The sequence below is a fragment of the Urocampus carinirostris genome, chromosome 12 (genome assembly GCF_059441175.1).
Source record: "Urocampus carinirostris isolate Australia breed hairy pipefish chromosome 12, RoL_Ucar_1.0, whole genome shotgun sequence".
Lineage (NCBI taxonomy): Eukaryota > Metazoa > Chordata > Actinopteri > Syngnathiformes > Syngnathidae > Urocampus > Urocampus carinirostris.
Window position 1 is genome coordinate 31,630,568 of NC_142360.1, and position 23,265 is coordinate 31,653,832.

Consider the following 23,265-nt stretch of genomic DNA (forward strand, 5'->3'; position numbering starts at 1 on the left):
TGAAGTTAGTAAGAAAATCAAAGGTCAAAACCACAAGAGAAAGAGCTGGTAAGCTAGTAAAGCTACCATAGGCTATTTGTCTACACAGCTTGATCCATCCATCCATTATCTGCACCGCTTATCCCCGGTAGGGTCGCGGGGGGTGCTGGAGCCCATCCCAGCTGTCCTCGGGCAGTGGGCAGGGGACAGCCTAAACTGGTTACCAGCCAGTTTTGCAGGGCACACAGAGACAGACAACTCACTCGCTCATTCGCACCTATTGACAATTTGAACTGGCCAATTAACCTGAAATGCATGTTTTTGGAATGTGGGATTAAACCAGAGTGCCCGGAGGAAACCCACACAAGCACGGGGAGAACATGCAAACTCCACACGGGAAGGTTTGATCCCATGACCTCAGAACTGCGCCGCGGATGCGCTAACCTTACAGCCGCTGTGCTGCACAGACAATGCAGAAGATTAGTGATTTAAAAAAAGGAAAGAAAAACATTTAGTACAGGTAAAACTATTATACATTATATAAGGACTAATCTGAGTCTTAGTTAAACTTGGAACTTGGCCTTTAAAAGCCTGTTCATTTTGATTCCAATTTTGTTTTAACTTGTCAAGGATTTAGTTCATAATTCTTCACATTGACGTCTTAATTGAGAAAATAAACATTAGGTCATGTGCATTTTCTATCTTCAAGGTAATTATGTAAAACATTAGAAAACAAATACATATAATGCATAAGCAATAGCATTTATTTGCAGGATACTTTATAAATCGAAACATTAATTCATGATTTGAATTTATAACACACATCCAGTGATGCGAACCGGGTCAATTTCGTAGAATTGTGTGTTTTTTGGATCACGATGCAAGGTTAAACTCAAATGTTGCCATACAATACACACACATAACCAAAACATGGATATATATTTTTTTTTTTAATAACTGAAACAAATTTGTCTCTCACATTCACTGAGGAGGAAGGAGGATATGTGTGTGACTTGCGAAAGGATAAGTGGTGAAGTGTTGCGTAAGGCCAGACTTGACAAAGTGCAGGACCAAGAACAAAGAGAGATCCTCTTTATAGCCTCTGATCGGGTCTACTAGAAACCCAACTCACATGAGTTGGGGCGTTAAATACACAAAAAGCAAAACAAAACCGAGGAGTTTTTTTTTCTCTCGAAAGAAACTGTTGAAAATAAAATGTTTTGACTGTTGAATGATAACAGATGACTATTTGTTAACATGAAAACTGATACAAACAGCACTTTTGCCTCATGGTTGGAGTCAAAATGAATACAAAGGGATTTAGATGGGTGTCCTTGAGTTAGATTGCTTGCTTCTTTTTTTCCGCATGAAAAAAAAAAGCCATTTGTTTACTTGAAAATACACTGCTGTTTTGATATTTTGGTTACACGAATGATAATAAATAAAATCATTTTTATTATTACTTTATCGGGAAACCGATACAAATGGTGCTCTTTGGATCGATAACCTGAAAAATAGGGGTACAACTATCAGTTTTCCAGTCAATCAGCAATCATTTAAAAGACCCGCTAATCCTGATTTTATCTGATCCAGATGTTTTTTGAATCAAATTTCAAAATATTTAAGTGGAGATCTCAGATGTAAATGAAATACAGTACCTTTCAGTCACCTCAGCACAACAGCACAGTTATACACCTTTAGAGAAGTAGGGAGATGGAATTAGTGAAAAATATCAGTTTATTTTACAACTTATCTACTGATCGCAGACCCTTAAAAATTTAGAAAACCTTAGCTGGGTTCACCACTACTCAAAGTCATCTAAAAGATTTACTTTCCACTTGAAACAAAGGGAAATTATAGAGTTTTAAAGTTCGTTTACACAGAAAATAATACTTCCATTTCGACAATGTGTTTATTTAGGAATGGAAACAATCATTTCCATGTGTCTTGTGTAAGAATGTTCACATGGAATTGAAGTCACAGAGCTTTGACTATTTGCTTCCATAAAAATCTAAATAGATCGTATTGTTGAGATTTTGATCTTTACATGGAAGTAATATATAAGATGCTATTGTAGATAAGCACCTCAGATACAAATATTTAAAATTGTACATTTCTCTTATATAAATTAATTTTCACGTTTTTTCAATAGCACAAATAACCCTTCGGTGCATCCCAAAACTGTACACGAAAAGAGACAATATACACAACAACTTCTCTCTCTAGGGGTGTCAAACTCATTTTAACTCGGGGGCCACACGATAGAACAAACATTCTGTCGGGGGCCGGACTAGTCGATTAAAGAGAAAGAAAAAGAGAGATAAAGAAAATAAGAGAAAGAGGGAGGGAAAAGGAGAAAGAGCGGGACAAAGAAAGAAAAAGAGAGAGGGAGAGAGCGTGAGAAACAAAAGTCATGAGAGAAGGGGAAAGAAAGGGAGAGAAAGAAAGAAATCCGATGAGAAATAGAAAGACAGAAGGAGAGAAAAGAGAAAAGAAGGTGTGAAGGGTAGGAAGAGAGAAAGAGAATAGAGGGAAAAGGAAAAAATGAAGTTAGAGCAAAAGCAGTTAAAAAGACACAGAGAGAGAAAGAGACAAAGAGAGTGACAGAGACGGAGAGTGGGAGACAAGGTGTGGAAGAGAGGGAGAGAGAGATAAATAAATACTAGTACAGTGTCTTTGTGAAAGGCACCTGGCTTTGGCAACATCAAGTTGACATATTTCAACCTGCAGCTTGTTTTTCTCTTGCGCTTCTCTGAGTGTTGTCTCACAGGCCAGATTCAATCCCTTAGCAGGCCTGATCCAGCCCGCGGGCCGCCAGTTCGACACCTTTGCTCTAGGGGCAAGCAACCTATCCCGGTATGTGCGATCCCCCTGAACGCTTCCTTCGATTCCCGGTTTTGTCACGAGACCTCATAAGCTCCAAGAAAGCGACGTCCAACACAAACATGAATTGGAGGTGCAAATATGAGTGGATCACAGGGCGGACCGCTAGCAAAGGTATCACTTAAGTGATTATACGCTGACACCGACTTAGAAAAATAGCTCAAAACTGCCTGTAAAAACTGTAATTTAATAGTTCTCATGAAGACTCTAATTAAAGAGTGTTTGTGTGTCATGATTTGGGTCTGAGAGGTGAAGCTGGGACAGGCCGTATGCCACAAGAACCTCTGATGATGAGATGCTAACGCTTAACATGACACAAATAATACACAAACACAGGCGGAAACCTGGACAAATTGTTTTAAAACACGAGTTTAATACACGACTATATTCATTTGTTTTCATACAATTGTTTTGTTTCGCTGAAAGGGAAAATCCTTGTTAAATAGTCTATCATTTGTGTTATAAACAGAGCTGCCAATAACTGAAAATCATATTTAAGAATGGATAAACATAATTCTTAAATACAGTGGGACCTCGCTACTTCGCGGTTCCACGTTCGCGGGTTCAGAGCTTCGCGGGTCTAAAAAATAATAATAATAAAAAAAATAATAATAATTAAAAAAATAAAAAATAAATACAACTAATTTTTTATTTTTTTTAAGCATTTTTGAAGGGGCGTCTCTACTTTGTGGTTCCACGTTCGCGGGTTCAGAGCTTCGCGGGTCTTAAAAAAACAAAACAAAAAAAAATAAAACAAACAAAAAAAATAATAATAAATACCATTTTTTTTTAAGCATTTTTGAAGGAGCATCGCTACTTTGTGGTTCCACGTTCGCGGGTTCAGAGCTTCGCAGGTCTAAAAAATAATAATGAAAGAAAATATTAGAAAAAGAAAATTAAAAAAAAGCATGTTTGAAGGGGCGTCGCTACTTCACAGATTTTCACTTTTCGCGGGTGGTTTTGGTCCCCATTAACCGCGATAACCGAGGGATTACTGTATTTCTTTTGGCACTAGAACCACTTGAGAGTTGAGGGTTCCATTTTTAGGTCAAAAGTGGTTCTTACAAAAAGTTAGACTGCGCATTAAACCTGCTTTGACTACCGGTGTCCAGCACATGGTACTAATGCATCAAAAATAAAGAACAATTGACATTGTCAATACAAAATTGAGCATTGCTTAATTTTGTTTTGTTTTTCCTGATTTGTAGTTTTCATAGAAAATGGCATATTTCAAATTATTTATAAACTCGGAGCATTTTGGAAGCACTGTTTAAATCTTTGTTGATAGATAGATACTTTATTCATCCCCGTAGGGAAATTCACACTTCCAGTAGTCTACGATGTTGTTTGTTAAAAGATTAACATGATGCCCTAGGGGTGCTTGTAGCGGAGTGGATGACGTCACACGCTAGTCCAAAAGTTCGACATCCTTGCGGCAGATGGAATCTTTTTGCCCAAGGATACACCACCTCGTGTTAGCTAGTCCACCTCCTCTCCGATTCCCGCAGGCTTTCGTGTCTCTGTATAGTGGCGCTGAAGCCGGATAGCTCAGGATAGCTCCGGTCCGGGTTGCTCCGGGTCGCTACACGTTAGCGTACGGGATGCTAAACGTGTGTCACGTTTCCGTAAAAACACAGCAACTGCACTCCCTGTGCGCTTCGATGTTTTTCGCCAGCACAGCCAGTTGGTCTTATTTGGTAGTGATTTCACATTTACCATGATTACGGACGGTACCGAAGACTTATAACGCCGCTAGCCGCTTAGCTGTAAGCCAAACTAGGGATGTGTCACATTAGTTTCAAATACTCTTTTTAGACTTCTTTTTGCCTAACTGAAACTGTTTTGGTACAACGAAGGAGTTGATCAATGGATCTAATGCTCCACGTCTTCTATTTTGAAGGTTTGCAAATACTTATGTTGGATTGCACCCATCTTTAAGCCATCGGCGGTACTGCACCAAAATTATTTGTAAAAAAATTTGGGTGCTGGTCCCAGGTCAGTTTCAATATACAAATCTTGTGGCGTTAACAAAACCTAAATAAAGTATAGTCTGAAATATACGGTGATTGTAAAAAAATGAACTGTATCAATGCAACTATCTGAGACAGACCACTATGGAGGTCAGGTCTTGCCCAAAGTCGAACACTTGCAGAGAGTCTGTAAGTGTAACTTCGAATGTGTTTATTTTCTGTGGTATGGGGTGCAGGGGAAGGACGAACCGCAGACGGCCATTATCGCGGCACACGTACACGCGCACGCCCACACGATAACACTAGCGATGACTCTCCTGAAACAAAACGTTTCCCACGAGGAGGGGAACAGTGACTTATTCATACCCCCATCTTGCCACATCACTCGGACGCTGTGGGATGACGTTATAAATATGGCGCACTACGTGAGTAATTGTTACAAGTTCCTTAGTTTTGACGGGTTATAATATGGCATGTGTGTACTTGACACACAAAGTATCCGTTAGCATCCATTTGTTTTTGAGAGTTGACAGCCTTTACCAAAAACTGCAGATATGTTCGCATCTGGATGAAGTTCAAACGCAATAACATCAGCAACCCCCCCAGTTCAAAGTTTTGTGGCGCCAGCCCACAAAAAGCAACTCATATGAGATCCATACGCATGAAATACACAGAGTGTCCGTCCCTCCTTCTCCACTGCATGTAAACCAAACCATGCACACAAACCACAGAGAGAACAATCAAGTGCAAACATTTTTTGAGCAAGATCAGGGGTGGAGGAGGGAGGATGTGTTCTTGTTTAAGTCTTCATATTTTGGCAATACCCGCATCACTTTAACAGGGACATTTCTGATAAGAGCCCACTTTGCTTCTCAGCGACGTATTAAATGGAAGAGGGGTGGGAAAGGGGGGAAAAAGTGTATGTTTTAACTGATAGATGAGGGTGTGGAAGAGAAACAGGGAGGGGGGAGAGTGGCTTAAGGGTTGGCGTTCCCCCTGGCTTGGGCCTTGATTAACACCAGGCCTCCTGACAGGAAATGAACGGGCCGACTCACGGTGCCGAGAAAGCTTCCATCTGGTGCCTTGGAGAAATTGTAAGGGCAAAAACTCAATCTATGAGCAAAAATCACATTTGTGCAGTGGTCTTTGGGCACAATGGGCACATTTATTTATTATCATGGTCATCATTATTACCCTATTATTATACATTATATTATATATAAATGTATGTATATTATGCAGGTTCTTCTTCTCTGAGAAAAACATATTATTACTATTGAACTCTGTGCTGCATTTAGAGGAACTGTACAGAAAGTGGAACTTTGTTACTCTCTGCTGACCTCTCCTGAATTGTGTCATCATTGTTGCCCCAGTCAGCTAATTCATGATGCGCATGCAGGTATGTGCATTTTTTAGATGTGCTCGAATAAACTTCTTTTTTCATTTTTCTTTGGGTTTGAGTTGGCGTATGGACTCTACTTGAAGCCGGCCTTTTATTACACTCACCATTTTCATACTACTCCGACGAAAACAAACAAACAAAAAACAGGTAGGAGAGGAGCATTCCGTACCTATCCAACAGTCCCCCAACTTCCATTCCTATTACATAATGTGTTCTGTCCCGAACAGCTCTGCTACAGGTAAGATAAAAGCAGATAGGCGCAGTGTAAAATGAAGCATAAGGGCTCTTTGAACTTAGTTGGGCATTGTTAACACATACTTAGTAGAGAAAATATTTAACATTCAACTTTTTAAGGACACTTTAAACGACGCAATCCATCTTTAACTCATTCAATGCCAAAACATATAAAAACGTTTTAAAAAGAATTGTCCCTGAGTTCCAAAACGTAAAACTACGTTTTTCTTATTTTATTTGAAAAAGCTATCATAAAGGGTTTGGTGCTGCTCATTGGTAAAATTCAGGACTCTAGGAATGATTTAAGTATGATAAATCACAATTAGATGGCAGGAGCGACTTTGTTTAGATCTCTATAGTGTTTCTTCCTTTTTCTGGCGAATTAGTGTGTGTAAGAGGCTCCATATGGCGTGTAGGTGTAATGAAGGTGTGGTTTAAGTTGCGAGATATAGACAAATAGTAATAGGCAGCTATCTCCTCAAAAGAACTCATTCCTTTCAAAAAAAGATGATCCAATTTCCATCGCCATCGTCTGGATGACGTTTCGTAGAAGTCCGCAGGAACGCGATCGCCACGGGGACCCAAATAGTGTAATCACATCGCCGGAAATATCGGGCACTGAAAAGTTCTTGCAAAGTTCATCCATCGGAAATATCAGTGGCTTTGTGTTTATGGAAAGCATTGTTTAGGTATTGGAGGTATCACAAATGCGAAAAAGCACGGAAGTGAAAGTTCTGCTTGAAATGCATCCTTTAACAAAAAGCTGTTTCTCTCAAAAATTTTCTTGGAAACAAGTATTTTCGAGAAACAAACCAACATTTTCTGTAGGCCTTCAAAAATGGGTCAAAATGGCAAACATTGGCTGGCAACAGTTCTCCCAATTCGAAAACAAAACCATCTGGCATCGAATGAGTTAATGGACAGGGACCGACAGCTATGGTGTAGTTCCATGTTGTGCCACAACATGCCCAAGCAGTAGCGAGGTCTAGAATAGTCGCAATAGATTCAGAAGGTTCCTTCACAAACACAAGCGCGCGCCAAAGTCATTTCGGCCTTCGTATGATTGAGTGCGTGGGCCGCTGTCAGCCGTCTTCTATTCCCAGGGCCACGTCCCCGACAAGAGACGGGTTGTCCTACAACCAGCATTTCCTGTCGTAAATAGGACGCAGAGGAATTCCAAAGCAAACACAAGCGTCAACCGCACACGAGTATCCGCAAAGCCGCCAACGCTTTGGTAGAGCACACATTTGGATGTGAAACAGAAAAAAATGTTTCGGGGAACGTCATTGTGACGTTTTTCTTTCGGTTGTTATTTACTCTTTCAAAAGATATTGACTTTTTATTTGCCTATAATTTACAGGGTTCGTACACAGTTTTCATGGCCAAATACAAGCATTCGAAATATACGGTTCAAAGCCAATTTTTCAATTTCTCTGGTACCAGTAGAAGAAAAAAATCCGTTGGGAATCATGTATTTTGCAGATCCAAAAATATATCTGATATTTACATACAGAATTAATACGCTTGCAGGTTATCCAACCTTTTTCAAGCAGAGAGCTACTTTTTCATACCGATCAGCACAAATGTTTATTTTTATAGCCCTTTATCACAAAGAGTCTCAAAGGGCTGCACAGATCATGGAACTAATATGTTGTTACTATGTTATTGCCAGGTTAATTATTGGAAGTCCGCAGGCACTTAATATGTCCTTAGGGGGCGCCTTGGTGCCCACGGTCACCACGTTGGAGACCCCTGATATAAACATATGATTTCTGGCTTGAGTAAATCACAAATATATTTGTGGATCTGACTAATACGTGTGTAGATATTTTGAAGACAATCTCTCTTTATACAGGTGTTGAGTAAAATAACGGTAATAAGTAGCTTAACTTTTCAGTTGCAGGAAGCACTTTCCATGACCATTCACCACTGGGAAACGATACTATAACTTTTTGCATGGCCCAGTATTACTGTCCATAAATGATACGTAATCGTTACACTAATACACATTTCATCGTTCCCTGTGTAGGTGTAGCATACACTTGTCCTCCTCAGCACGTCTCAAAGGGGCCATGGCAAAGCAAAGCCACCGGAGAGCAGTGTCTGCTTCATTCTTGAGCAGACTGTTGGAATCATGCAACAATTTCAAGCATATTCAAGCACTTTTCAACCATTGAAAACACAACATTAGAATTCAAGCATATTCAAGTGTTTCAAGCACCCGTAAGAACCCTGAATTTAAAACAGTTCACATGGGCCTTTGAGTCAATATAAACATTAATCAACACGTTGCTTAACTTACAAAAGTCTGCACGCTAAGTGACAATGCAGCATCAGCAGTAATGCGTCCATCCCTCCAAAGATGTTGTTTACATAGAGAGCTGGATGACACTTAGAACCGAAAAACAACAGCGACTAGATGATGAAAGCGCTGTATCTGAGTCAAATAGGGAGTTTTCTTCTTCTGGTATCTGGAAACCAGAACACCTAATGCCCTTGATAAACAGGTAGGCTCCTTGCATGGCTGTCGCCACTATTAGTGCGTGAGTGTGTGTGAATGGGTTAGTGTGAAGCCCAATGTAAAGCACTTTGGGAGGTCATGAATGTCTTTAAAAGCGATATACAAATGCAGACCATTTACCATTTAGATGTTGCTGTATTGTGTAGTGCACAAGGTAGGATATATACAAAGAATACAAACTACAGAGACTCAGAGTGATCAAACCGCACCATTTTTAGTCTCACTATAGTGATAGGTAAAATAAATACACATTTCTCAACCTATGAGTATTTAAAAACTACACAATTGTATGATAGTTTATGTATTTTTTCTCATCATTCGAATCAAAATATATTTTTAAATAAATGATTCTTTTTGCCACTAGGAGGTAATCAATAATACACAGTGTTCCTTAAATTTATTTTTAAAAGTGGGTGCTGGTTGGGATGGATGTCATTGCCTTCATAAATTCATGTCTTACGAAATATAATTAATTAGCAAACACAATAAAAAGGGGTACCTTCTGCTTTTTGTTGACGTGATCTGTGCGTTTAATAAAACCATTGACCAATATTTGCAGATTTTTTGTTTTCCTGGGATGTGGGATGTTGGTGTCATATATGTGATAAACTGTTGCTGTCATATGGAAAAAAAAACCTTTATATATTTCGGGAGGATGAAAAATACTTATGTTCCTATGGCCTCCACAAATGTCTTTAGCTAGGTTTCGTGTCAAGGTACCCCCGATATTAAAAAAATCTGTAAACATCTACTTTCATATGGTCTAACGCTCTCTGGCGACCTAATTGAGTACTGCAGCTCCCAAACATGGACCACTCCAAGCAGTTCAATCCAATCCTGTATTGCCGGAGTGTGATGGTTTGTAATGCATAAAACCAAGTCAAGTCATGTTTATTTGTATAGCCATTAATCACAAAGAGTCTCAGAGGGCTGCACAGACAACAGATTATTGCAGACCATAGACTATTATAACACCATCCCCTGATCTAAAACCGACACGAGGGCAAGGAAAAACTCAAAAACTTCAACATGAAGGAAAGGAAGAAACCTTGAGAAGGGGACCGCGCATGAGGGAATTTTCCTTCCAGGATGACTAGGCTGCAATGGATGTTGCAATAACAAATAATACACAGATATTGTCAACATAAAATATAGGTTATTCATATGCTATAGAATAGAAGTGTGTTTAAGCCTAGATTTAAACATTTCCATTTGCAGATTGAATCTCAGGGGGAAGAGCATTCCACAGCACCGGGGCCTGAATGGAGAACGCCTTCCGTGTTGCTATGTATGTTAAAGTTTTAAAAATATAAACACATACGACAGCTTTTTGAAGGCCAATATGTTTCCAATGAGGGCATATTCTAGTTGAATAAAAATCCCAAATAAAAATGATCTAAAATATTTTTGGAAGGGAACATTGTTGCTTTGTACTTTTTAAGATTGTCTAAAAAACAAAATTATACTTACTTCATTGTTTTCATGAAACATAAACAATTGCTTAATAGCTTTGACTGCAGGATTAAAAAGGGATTTCAACTAGCTGCTCTTAAGTTCTCTTCCTATGGGAACTGACTTTGAAGGAAGCGACCGCAGCGACCACAGTGGAGCCGCAATTGCTGAGCTTGCCGCTTGGTGTCGGTGTGTGGGGGTCTTCGTCGGCAGCTCTCTGTGTGGCCAGGGTCTGAGGAACGAGACGGTCCGTGATGGACCTCCCTTTTTAATTAGGGTTCGTGTTTAGTGTCACCAGCTTATCTGATCGAGTCAACGAGCGGGAACAAGGCTAGCGGCTGCTTTGCGTGTGTGTGCGAGACTGTATTTGTAAGAGGAAATGTAACAGGGACCTCCAATTAAAAATAAGTCAGACTAATTTGATAAACACGGAGCATATATTTAGTCAGGCTTGTGCTCCACTCTCTCCTTCCACCAAGCCCGAACAACTCATTTGGGGTTAAAGGGAGGAAGCCCAATGGTGGTGATGGAGACATGCCGATGCAAAAGACGAAGCGCAAAAGAAAAAGAAATGAGAAGAAAGTAGGAGACGTAGGCAAAATAAAACGCAGTGCAGTGCGACTGCTTTCATGTCACTGGGTCGGCCCGTGCCAAGGCAAACAGCCGCCTTGGGGGAGGTCCGGGGCTCTTGCTGTGAAACTCCCCAAGTCTCTCTTACAACACACACACGGAACAGGATGAATAACAAACCCAATGTTGAATCAGCGGTAACTGAGCATCTTTTTTGTGCAAATCATTTATTTTTGCTCTTCATTGTTACAGGCCACTTGCATTGGCGCCATGCAACGTAGAGCAAAGTAATCACCTTCCATGAGATTCAGGATTCTCACAATAATGTCTCATGGGCTCACGGATCCCTTAACCACCTAGGTTGTAGGGTCACCACTTCCTGTGGTGTGTCTAGGGCAAGTACAGCCTGGCGATGTCCATCCCTTTTTGGGTAGGGGTTTGGTCCTACACATTAAACAGATACACCTGCTTTCCATGGATACCAATAGCAGGTGAAGCCTCCTTATCTGACTCAGATACAGCACCTTTTTCATTCGGTCTACGCTGTCTGTACAGTAGCAGCTTTGAATGATTGAGTGTAACACATGAATAAGAAAATTTTCCATTGGACTATTTTTAAAATGACTACTGTATTTATTCATGTATTTTTTACCTGAAAAATATCCCAAAGTTTGGGTGTATACACAAAATTTTACATTAGTATATTTGTGCAATCGAAAAATATCGTTGAGCAAAATTGTGAAACAATGGATACAATGGGAATTGAATCCCAGGTAGCGGCGGTAAGAGCGCTGAATCCTAAACACTGGACCCTCGTTTCTATATCACTATCACACTATTTTAAGTCACGGTATCAGCGAATGTAAGAAAATGGTGAAAACGGTAAGCAACTTGTACGTAAACATAAAGAGCATGAGGGGAAACAACCGTTTTGTGTATCTGATGATGAATCGGACTTTGTAGGACAATAAATAAATACCGTACATTTTATGTTGGTATTGTGTTAATAGTATAAGTTGTCAATAAGTGATAATAATCATGGCCGCTCGTATTTAACAACTTATAATGCTTAGATTAAGCTGAGAGTGAAACAAAATGTTATAACCATTTCTTCTGCAAAATTAAGGGTGCGCGCTATACACGAGTGTGCGTTATACATGGATAAATACAGTAATTTATCACATAAATTTGATCAATTTACCAACCCTAGTATAATAGAAATATAGGTTAAGGACACAGGCCAAAATGGTTTTCAAACCACCAGGACAAATGATCACACCAGTTTCACCTAATGGCATCAAATATGGTGGACATCGTCTATCCTCAACAAAAAATATCCTCCACAATCATAGTCCAAAATTAAACAGGAAGACGGCCATTCTGGGCTTCGTTGTACCCAAAACCTAAAAGCCTTTTCTCTCAAGGCTAACGGGTTTGCATACAAAGTCTGGTTCTCATTTTAGGGCTTTAATTGGGGGAGGGGTACGGGCGATGTCACGATCAATGTTTTTCTCGGAGTCGGCCGTTCGCCTCATGTTACTTTATAAAAACTCACTTGGCGTTGAAAAAAGAGGGTCCGCACACACATACACATGCGTGCGCTGACTGAAACACAGCTGGCACGCCACCGCGGGGTCACTCGCAATGAAGTGTTTATAACGGAGAGTGGAGTGGGGGCGAGGGCTGGATGGATACGAGGCCCCTCGCGGAGAACAGGAAGTCGGGACAACTCGGGCGGGGAAGAAAAAGAAAGAAAAACACAGAACATGCCTCTATTACCGCTTTCTGTACATTTACCACCCGAACGGTGCAATATGAGAAGTGTGTTATTTGAGGGTGTGCGCAAAAAAGGTGCATGGGCAGGCCACAACTAAAGTCGCTGTAATTATGAAGAGTGTGCGCGCTCAAGGTTAAAGAGGCCATTACGGCGGAACGCTTGGAGACAATCCATCGCGCTCGACCTTCACATCCCGGACTATAAATACAGCAAGTGGACCCAACAGGTACAAGGCCCGTTGTCATGACGATTGAGGGGGTATTATGTGGTGTACGCACATCTTATCAGCATTTATGACATTGGTATGAAAAAAGAAGGTTGTGAGGGTTTAATGTGGTCCAGGCCGTCACAGCCTATAAAAGGAAACTTATTTAACATTTAATTTTAATGAGTCTGGTAATGTTTTGCTAAAAAACACAAGACAAAATCTATAACCTGGGACTTTTGTAAGGATGAGTGATAGGAAAATGAAAAAATGAATCTCTAAAGCTTGACTATGTCATGATTGCTGATTCAGGGCACCTGTGACTGCCCAATTGGCGCCAACAGCCCTGATCACTGATTGGTTCAAAGACTCTTTTTAAACCCCCGGCTTCCAAGAAGAAGCTGACAGACCGTTGGCAAACCTATGCTCCCTGCTAGGCAAGCTCCATACCTTCCGACATTTTCCTGACCTGTTTTCTTTGCCTGATACCTGTTGCCGACCGGTTTCTGGACCCGTCTCTGCCCTGCAGCATCCCTGCTGCCTAAGATTATCCTCGCTCGACACGGAAGACCCACTTCCGCATTCCTGCCACCCTTGTCCATCGATCATCGGATCGTGGAAGCAAGCACTGCTCCCTCTCTTTATCAATAAAACCGAGTAAACGAAAGCTACTGGGTCCTGTCTCCGTTTCTGGCTTGTGACAGACTATACTTTCGAAACAAACTGGTTCAGAAAGAACCCATATAGGATTCAAAATTCGCTGATCTACTACTCAGATCACCTTGATCACTTTCGGGTTGTTTTGTAAAAAACGACATTTTTGTTGAACCGTAAAGGCACAGTTTATGTGAAATTGTTGACCCAAACAAACCATTTTGTGGGAGCTTTCACAGGGGTTTGTTTTAAATAAAATGACACAGTGATGAGGATTTACTTTTAACAAAGCGGCCCATAAGATGGGCATTATGTTCAACAAACTTTTTGTGGGTAGACAAAAAAGTTATTTTGCACATAACGACCCAATTTCTGGGGGGCTCCTTAGAGAGGAATGGTGGAAAAAAGAGAATGTTTTCAGGTTTGTTCTGCACAATATGACACCAACGTTTGTGGAATATCAAAAAACAAAACAAATTGAAAAGTTATTTGCGCAAAATTACCCGCTTTTTATAATCATTTTGATAATTCCTTATTTTAGATATGATGATCCCGTTATAAAGGGTTGTTTTGTACAACATGTCCCAAATCCTATGATTTATTTTGATGAAAAAAAGCTTAATTATGTGGGAGCCAACATAAACATTTTTTTCAATTGTTTTAAACAATTTGAATTTTGTTTTTTTACTTATTTGAAACAAGATGAACTAATCTGAGGTAGGCAATTTCTTACGAAATAACTCAATTTTGTAAGTTGTTCTTAGTTAAAATAACCCAAGTAGTTGGGTCAAACCAAGCCAAAGCAATAATTTGGTCCATTCCTGTCCCATACTGGGTTTATTTCTGAGTGAGATTCAAATGAACACCCTTCACGTTTAAGGCGATGCGATTTCATGACCTATTCAAAGCAGGCACTAGTTAACCCTCAGAAAAAACTCGGGTAACCTGCCGACTGGTTAGGGAAATAGCTCACCAGTGATGGGTCATCGTGATTTTCCAGGAAATTTGATTTCTAACAGGCATGATTTAGTGGTTGACTAAGCACGCGATGAAGTCAAACTATAGAACTGTTGCCCGAATAATGGCAGTGTAATATGTAGCTTACATTAAAGTTTGCATTAAATTTTTTCCATATTTGTTTACCACTGGCAAACGTTACCTTATTTTTTTCATGGCCCTTAATGAATGAGCAAAATTGATACATAATCCTTACTCTAATACACATTTCATAATGCTTGTGCCATAATAACACGGATAAGCCGGGAATCCAACCTGCGACCGCTTGATCTCAAGACGAGTGCTTGACCTCGTAAGCTACTGCCGCCCCACATCCCAATAATTTCAAGTATTTTAAAGGACTTCACCAATAATTCAAGTATTTTCCTGACCTTAAAAATATTACAAAATTCAAGCAATTCCCCATATTTCAAGCAGCCATATGAACCCTGATAGTAACAACATGCTAACTTCTTTTAAAAATACAGATCAAACTGGTAGCCCTTTGTGCTAACCAGTCACAAAAAAGTAGCCCTTAGCTTCAAAAAGGTTGGTTACCCCTGCTGTAAACAAATGCTCAAGCAAAGAGAAAAACAGCTGCCTCACCTGTTACTTTTTGCAGCAAGGGGCTGAGCGTGGGCTCCCTGGTGATGGCCAATGTGAGTCCGCCAATCAGCTCCCTCTCAAGCTTATCCAGACTCTCACCCAGCCGGGAATCCCCACCTTCTCCCAACTGGGCCTCGTCGGCCAACGAATATAAGTAGATGAGAAGAAGGATCAGCTCGTTGGGCCCGCACTCATCTTCGGAAAAGCCGCCATTGTCGCCTGCACGGGGTTTCATCAAGGGGAGCATCTGACTCAGGACTGAAGGAAAGTCGGCATCTCCGAGGGCCTGTAAGCAAAGGCATACGTGTCAAAGTTACCATAAGCAGATCTTGCAAAGCACTCAATGGATCTTCCAACATCTACACTTCCAAGTTCTTATTTTACTTTTTAAGTACGGTACAGTCATGGTTTTCCACAAGGCAAAACAGTAGGCACACACAAAAATAACGTAATACAACAATAAAAAAAAAATATAATAATAAAAATAAAAATATATATATATATTATATATATCAGTGTTCATTTTAATTCTGAAAAGTGATGGGTCCCGGGGACTCGCATGCCAAAAAAATCTATGGGTCCCAACAGAGATCTATGGGTCCCCAAAATTTAGTGTTATCGAGGTTGAAATCGTAAATCGGCGACAAATATATAATAGAAATATATGTATTCATTCAGTTTTAATCATCAAATTATTAATTCGTTTTCTGTATCAAATTATTGTTGGTAATATACTGACCAGCTCAGAAGCCTAGATGGTAGTGTGCCCGCTTTGAGACTGGGAGGTCGCTGGTTCGCGCCTTGACCGAGACATACCTAATTGGTATAATGGCGGCGCCCTCTGGCTGCGGCTGCACCGACTCGCTACAACGGGTCAGGTGTATCGACATTTCGTTCTATGTACATTGTTACAAAGAATGACAATACAAAGGAAATTATTATTATTATTATTATTAAAGGGATAACTTTGTTGATTTTGGTGAGTGATATGTGTAAATGACCTATTTGGGAATTTATGATAATTATTATTGTTATTTGGTTTAACACTGCTTAGGGCCCGGTCACACAGCCGTTTGCGTCTGTATCGCGGGTACAATTTTGCGTTTTTTTTTTGCCCGTAGTTGCCCGCGATGGAAAATGCGCAAAATTGGCCAACCCGCTGTTCATCGGTGGTATGCCCGCAAAACAGACGCCGGCGACTGTTCCGCTTCCTCATCGCGTCATTTCCGCGTCATTTTCTCGTGTGGACCACGGGTATAAAAGCTGCCGAGCCGGCGTTATGCCGAGAAATGCATCCTTGCCGAGATTTGCATCCCCTCGCTACTACAACCACTTTTACCTCGTTTTATCTCACTTTTATGGAATGTAATGGCGAACATATAACCAAAACCACATCGTCTTGCATTTGTTGGGAATGTAATACAACTTAAACCATTCCGTCTTTGTATTTGTTGTGAATGTAATCGAACGGTAATGCACGCCGTATACTAATCACTTTTGAGCAGGTAACATGTTTATTTTGCCTTTTTCTATTCAAATCGCTCGTATAGAAACTGTTATGCACTCTACCATAAAGCTTATTTCTGCATAATAAGCTTTACGGTAGAGTGCATAACAGTTCTCAAAAGTGATTTATATTCGGTGTGCATTACTGTTCGATTACGTTCACAACAAAAACAAAGACAGAATGGTTTAAGTTGTATTACATTCCCAACAAATGCAAGACAAAGTGGATTTGGTTATATGTTCGCCATTACATTCCCTAAAAGTGATATAAAAGTGAGATAAAACGAGGTAAAAGTGGTTGTAGTAGGGAGGGGATGCAAATCTCGCCAGGGATGCATTTCTCGGCATAACACCGGGCTGTAGAAATCATAACCGCTCAAGACACAGTCCCGTGAAGATCAAGATTTCAAGCTATGGCACCGAAGAAGCCAATGTTATTATTGTAATAGTTTCTCATTCTTATTATATTATCTTGTTATGAAATAAAAATAAATGTCAAGAAATAAAAATGGATTAAGACGAGGTCGCTACGGTGACGGGGATCCATGTTCACCCCTTGACGTCTCGAGCACAACTGACGTGTGCTCGGCAGATCGCGCTGTATACACGCGGAGAAAGGCGTTTGACCGTCACACGCGTAACACGCTAATTTCACGTAATAACACCGCGATACAGGTGCAGAACATGCTATGACCGTGCGCCACCCACGATTACCCGCTGAAATTTCGCGTCCTACCCACGTGTAACAACGCCCTGGCCGCGGCCATAGCACGTCGTTTCGCGTCATTACCTCGTGTGCCGCCCGCGGTTAACACGTGGTCTAAAGTTTTGAGCAGCGCAAAACTTTTTCGCGCTGCTAACCACGTGTGAATTTCCAACCGCGTGTAAAGCACTGCTGTATCTCGTCTGTATGGCGATCTCAAAGCGTCCAATAGCGTCCGCTTCACAGGCAGAAATTTCTGGCCGTGATTCAGCCTCGATACAGACGCAAACGGCTGTGTGACCGGGCCCTTAAAAACTGTTTTTCTCATATCAGGAAAATCCCTGTGTGTTAGTATATGTACATGTTCAGATAATGTACGTCACTCTTATTTTGAAACCGCAGAGGTACTTCCATTTAGTTTGTTATTGTTTTAGCACCAATGTTCTCTTTTGCCCGCGTCCCTGCGTCCTAGACGCATCATTTTTGCTGGGGACGCAGTCTCAAATCAACGTGCGTCCCTGGGACGCGACCTTTTTGACACAAAATTGTCATTATTACCAGATTACTTTTTTTTTTTTACAAAGATTTACCGCACTCCAAACTTTTCGTCAGGCAGATCCGTCATTTTTGTTTTGGTCTCGCGGTTCGAGATTTCGTTTGCACGCCGATCTCGGCAAACGAGATTTCGTTGCTCCGGATTACGTCATTGTTGTGGTGCTTGTCGTCGAGGGAAGGTGAAAATCAACACAAAATTGGTAATTTCTTCAGTGTCAGTAATATGTCGAAACATAATGCAGAAAGTGATAACAACGGCAATAATTCCAGCACGAAAGAACGGCGGAGAAATTCTTCGGAAGATCGCGGAGGCAGGAAAACACGTGTGTTGAAGTGAACGATTCGACGAAAGAAAATAAACAAAAGAATACTCCTAGCAAGAAAAGGACTTTTCTGCCAAAATGGACTAAATTATATTCCTGGTTACGCTATGAGGAGGAAGATAATGGATTGGACCTTGAGAAGGCATTACAACTTTTGGTGGGACATCAAACCGCAAAAAATATATGAACTGCAAAATCAGAAATGATAACTTGCTTTGTTTTACCAATTAACTGTGATGATTAAAACTGCAAGAATATATAGATTACTATTTCAGCATTATTATTTTGTATAATGTACAATATGGTGAACGGAAAAAAATTCACGTGATAACTGCTTTGCATTACCAATTAACTGTGGTGATTAAAACTGAATAAAAATATAGATTAATATAATTATTTCAGCAATATTATTTTGTATAATGTACAATATTGTTGTGAACTGAAAAATCTTGAAGTGATAACTGATTTGTATTACCAATAAACTGTGTTGATTAAAACTGAATGAATATATGGATTTATATTATGTATTTGTCGCCGGTATACAATTTCACTAAATTTTGGGGACCCATAGATCTCTGTTGGGACCCATACATTTTTAAGCATGCGACTTCCCGGGACCCATCACTTTCCAGAGGTAAAATGAACACTGAGCACTCGTGGAAGCAGTACAGATTCTGGTGGTTGGACGTTTTTCCTGAACGATCGGATTGTAATTAAACAAACTCAAAACCATAAGTTAAGACTTAACCATCTTTAGGTGCGGACGCTACAACATGTAAGAAATCCTTCTCTTGTGTTGCATCAAAAATTAAATACAGAAACAACGTCGATTTTGTGTGATAATGTCGCTCGTGCTTAAAATATAGCTAAAGACTGCATATTCAAGTAAAAAAAGGGGGGGGGAAAGATTGCGTCAGGCCACTGATGAAACATATTATGCACTTTCATTGTGTAGCTTGGCAGGGAGACTGAAAAGAATCCACTCGCTTTTACCATCTCTGAGCCGTATTTTGGACGTGTAACCTGATTTCAGTGCAAAATTTAAACCGTTCCTCAAATGCGCAGCTGGGGTCCGAAACACAGAAACGTCGATCGGGAGAAGGCTGAGCACTAGCGCAACCAGGATGAGCTCATAGCCATGAGAACATAGAAGGGCGGAGAGCTAAGAAGCTTGTCTGATGAACAAGAAGAGAAAGAAAAGGGTTGGGCATTGACCAGATTTTTATTTGATCTGTTATGACATTTTGAGTCCATCTAACTGTGAAGGCTAGGAAGAAAAACATGTTTTTGTGTACAAAAAGATGGCGGAATGTTATTGTTACAGCTCAGGGATTTTAGGTTTTACTCTCGGTCGGAGGTACCACTGAGCAGATTTTTGTGAACGATTGCAATCTCACTACTATTCAAGTTGATATCTGTGTTATGCTTGATTGTCTCACACAATATCCGGATAAAACCAGAAAAGACCAGCATTTTGTATACAAATGCCTGGCTTGTGAGCTTGATACTTTTCATTATTTCCTCTCAACGGTGCTGTCTAGAATTTGAAAATGTTCTTCCAGTTTCGCCATATTCAGGTTTAAATGATCATTGCAGCTTTTGTAAGCTGCTTGTGTGGCGCTTGCAAGTACGTTCCTTTCTTTGACGAGCTCAGATGAAATCTTATCTTTTTGGGGCATTTGGACGGTATTCGAACAGTCCTTTTCTCACTTTCACCATTTTCATGCTACACTGGCAGAAAACCGCAAGCATGAGCACGAAAGCCCTCTCCATCCCAACCCTCAAATAATCCCAAACACTCCCACCCTCTTTTTAAAAATAAAAGAAGATAGGCAGTGTGAAAAAAATATGAAGGATCTTTGAACTAAGCTGGACAGTGTTAATACATACTCAATAAATTCTTAAGGACACCTCAAACGATGCACCTCACCTTTGACATTTTGCAAACAATGGACTAGTTAAGTAGCTCTTTTACTTGTCATTGTTTTCTTTCAAATTTACCATTAAACCGCTTGATACTCTGTCAAAAACTGTGCTTTTTGTTAAAACAAACGCAGTAGGCAGCTTGCTAGTTTTAACCAAAAGTTAATTACTACCAATTAAACATAATTAATGACACTGAATATAAATCCACAACACAGGCATGGAACACATTTTTGTAAACGACTACCTTGTTTGTTAACTTACTGTGAATTGTTATTGTCAAGAAGATTTTTGTGTAAGGTAACACTTCCCATTAAGGGCTTTAACTGACAAGTCAAGTCAAGTCACATTTGTTTATATAGCCCTCAATCACAAAAATGTCTCAAAGGACTGCACAGGATTACAATTACAAAATTACACAATTACCTGATCTTAAACCAGCATGCGGGCAAGGAACAACTCAAAACCCTCAGTGTGAGGAGAAAAGAGAAACCTTGAGAAAGGACCTCACATGTGGTAATCCCCCTTCCAGGATTGACCAGGGTGAATTTTGTTAATTGTTGTTATTTGGCTCTATTGTAACAGCCTCGTTTTTAAACTCTAATGCCAGGTTGATTGACTTCTTGCTACCTGCACAACACATAAGACGGTCAAAATGACATTTCAAGTACCACCGCAAAGATGCAATACTTGTGCTTTTTTTTTTTAATAAGGATGTTGAGTATTTCATATCTAACGCCAGTGAGAGTTGGGTTGCAGCAATGTTCCCCAATGCGGAGGTTCAACCTAGAAAAAAAGCAGAATGGGCTGGGAAGAAAAAAACCTTAACTGACGGTCCCTCTTGAAGCAAAGTCACATGACTGCCAGTTGGCCGACTCGATAATCTCACCATGGTGCCACATGCGGTACTGTTCCAAGATGGACACCAATATTGGGGAATTTCCAGTGAGTCAGCCTCTAAAAAATTCTGGACCGTTCCAAAAACTATGCAGTGGTCGAGTGTGAAATTTACTGATTTCGAGGAGCTTAGGAATCTTACCGCACTATTCGTCAGTCGACACTTGGAGTGCCGTACAAAGTGCTACTTCCTGAATATTCCAAATATTTAATGGGCACTCCACACTTGAGCTATTGCTCCTATCAAGTTTATAGGAACTTTATGTAATCTTCTTAGAAAACGAAAATGTAAAAGGTTACAGCTTTTTCTTCATCTTACAACCAAGCTAATATCAAATGCTAGATTTCATATACACTTAGCATTCATTAAGTAAAGCTCATTTCAAAAACTTAATTTTTAAAGTACAGGGTTCACACATATTTTTCATGGACTAATTCAAGCACTTTCAAGGCCAATTTTTACAGTACCTTTGAAGGAAGACATACAGAGCCGAACTGAAAGAGCCGCTTCTGGAAAAAGAGGCGCATTTCCCACTACTAGTGTAATAAACCTGTCCTCTGGGAAGCAGTAGTAGGGGGCAGTCACGCTTCACGACAACTCGAGGAGCCACAATCGGCTTCATTTTTACGCAAGTAAAAAAATAATCTTAATTTAAAAGCGTAATCTATTGAGTAAGACTGCCGACAATGAAAATAATTTCAAGTATTTTCAAGCAAATTCGAGCATGTTCCTGACCTTGAAAACACAACATCAAAATTTAAGCATTTTCCATGATTTCAAGCACCTGTACGAACCCTGATAGTAGAACTGTATTTTATAAACCTTAAGGCACAGGGTACTAAAAGGCACAGTTTAAGTTACATATATCATTGTTGTATTTCGTAAATGCATGAGCAATTGACGAAAGTAAACAGGTTAAAATATAATCTGCGCGGTTTACAATCAGTGTCATTAAATATGGTTGATTATGACAATGGTAGAAAGTAACTTCTGATTAAAATTAGCAAGTGGCTATTTTTTATAAAAAACACTTTGGAAAAGGTTCGTGGCAAAGTATCAACCAGTTTCGTCGTAACTAAAACATTCTTAATCAGGACTGACACTTCAACCCGTGTTCACCATTTAGTGAACACTTCACTTTTAAACTCAGGGGTCTCAAACTGGCGGACCCCAGGATGATAGTCTGAGGTCCCCGCTTAGCTTCAGCGGCCCTCGACTCAATTGACTTTGAGAACTCTGCTTTAACTTATACGGTGCCCTCTACATACCTGTCAACCTGTACGGTTTTGCCGTACAAAGTACGTTTTCTATGCATTTTAAGATGAGTACGACGTACAAGGAAATCTGTACGGAAAAACGAAATTTGTCAATGATGGGTACCATCCGGTATACACCAACTATCACAAAACGGCAAATCAATCAAGTCAAAGGAGTTCGCCGCGGAAGCCTCTATCTCGGTATTGTTTTCTTCGTTGCAAACGAAGCGAGCGGTTTGATGCTACTGTGCGCATGCGTCTGCCGCCTGGGGATTTCCCATCATGCATCTTTCCCCCCAAAAAAATATATGGTCTACGATTATTTTGTATTTTGTACGGGAAAATACGACAGTTTGTACGGGCATGGAGCTGTGGAGATTGACAGGTATGCCTCTGCTACAGGTCCACAACACAAGAGAGCGGACCTCACGATAGGGCGCACCACAATATTGAAAGAAAATTTATTACAGTACTTATGTGCCTTAAAAAGACATCAGACGCCAAAGCTAAAATAGAGAGCAGAAAGCACACATCAAATGCTAAAATGGGGTTTGTGTGGTATTGTGATTGGTCTTTCAGACAACTATGCTATTAGGCTATCAAGTTTGTAAATTGGACTATGTAAGTGGAGAGCATACGGGGTCAATTTCTAAAACAGAATTAAACAACGAACCATATTCCTCCCATTTTGGCCTTATTATGATGTCTGCTATACGTCTTGGTTGCACTGTGCCACGTTTGAAAGCAAATGCCGAGGCTGGTTCTTCTCAACAGCACTACAGACGCCGCTGTCAGCGGCCTGTGGTGATGGCACCGCAGCACAAAATGGAAGCCTTATGCAAAGAGGAGCCA

At 40.3% G+C, this 23,265-nt stretch overlaps 1 protein-coding gene across 1 annotated transcript in view; it reads right to left on the reverse strand.

Annotated features, from left to right (window-relative positions):
• Positions 1-23,265, reverse strand: part of scfd2 (sec1 family domain containing 2) — a 180,883-nt gene that overhangs the window by 71,758 nt on the left and 85,860 nt on the right. Inside the window, exon 6 of the mRNA XM_088350310.1 lies at positions 15,250-15,535. Within this exon, the coding sequence (XP_088206436.1) occupies positions 15,250-15,535 (286 nt within the window). The remainder of the gene's footprint in view (positions 1-15,249; positions 15,536-23,265) is intronic.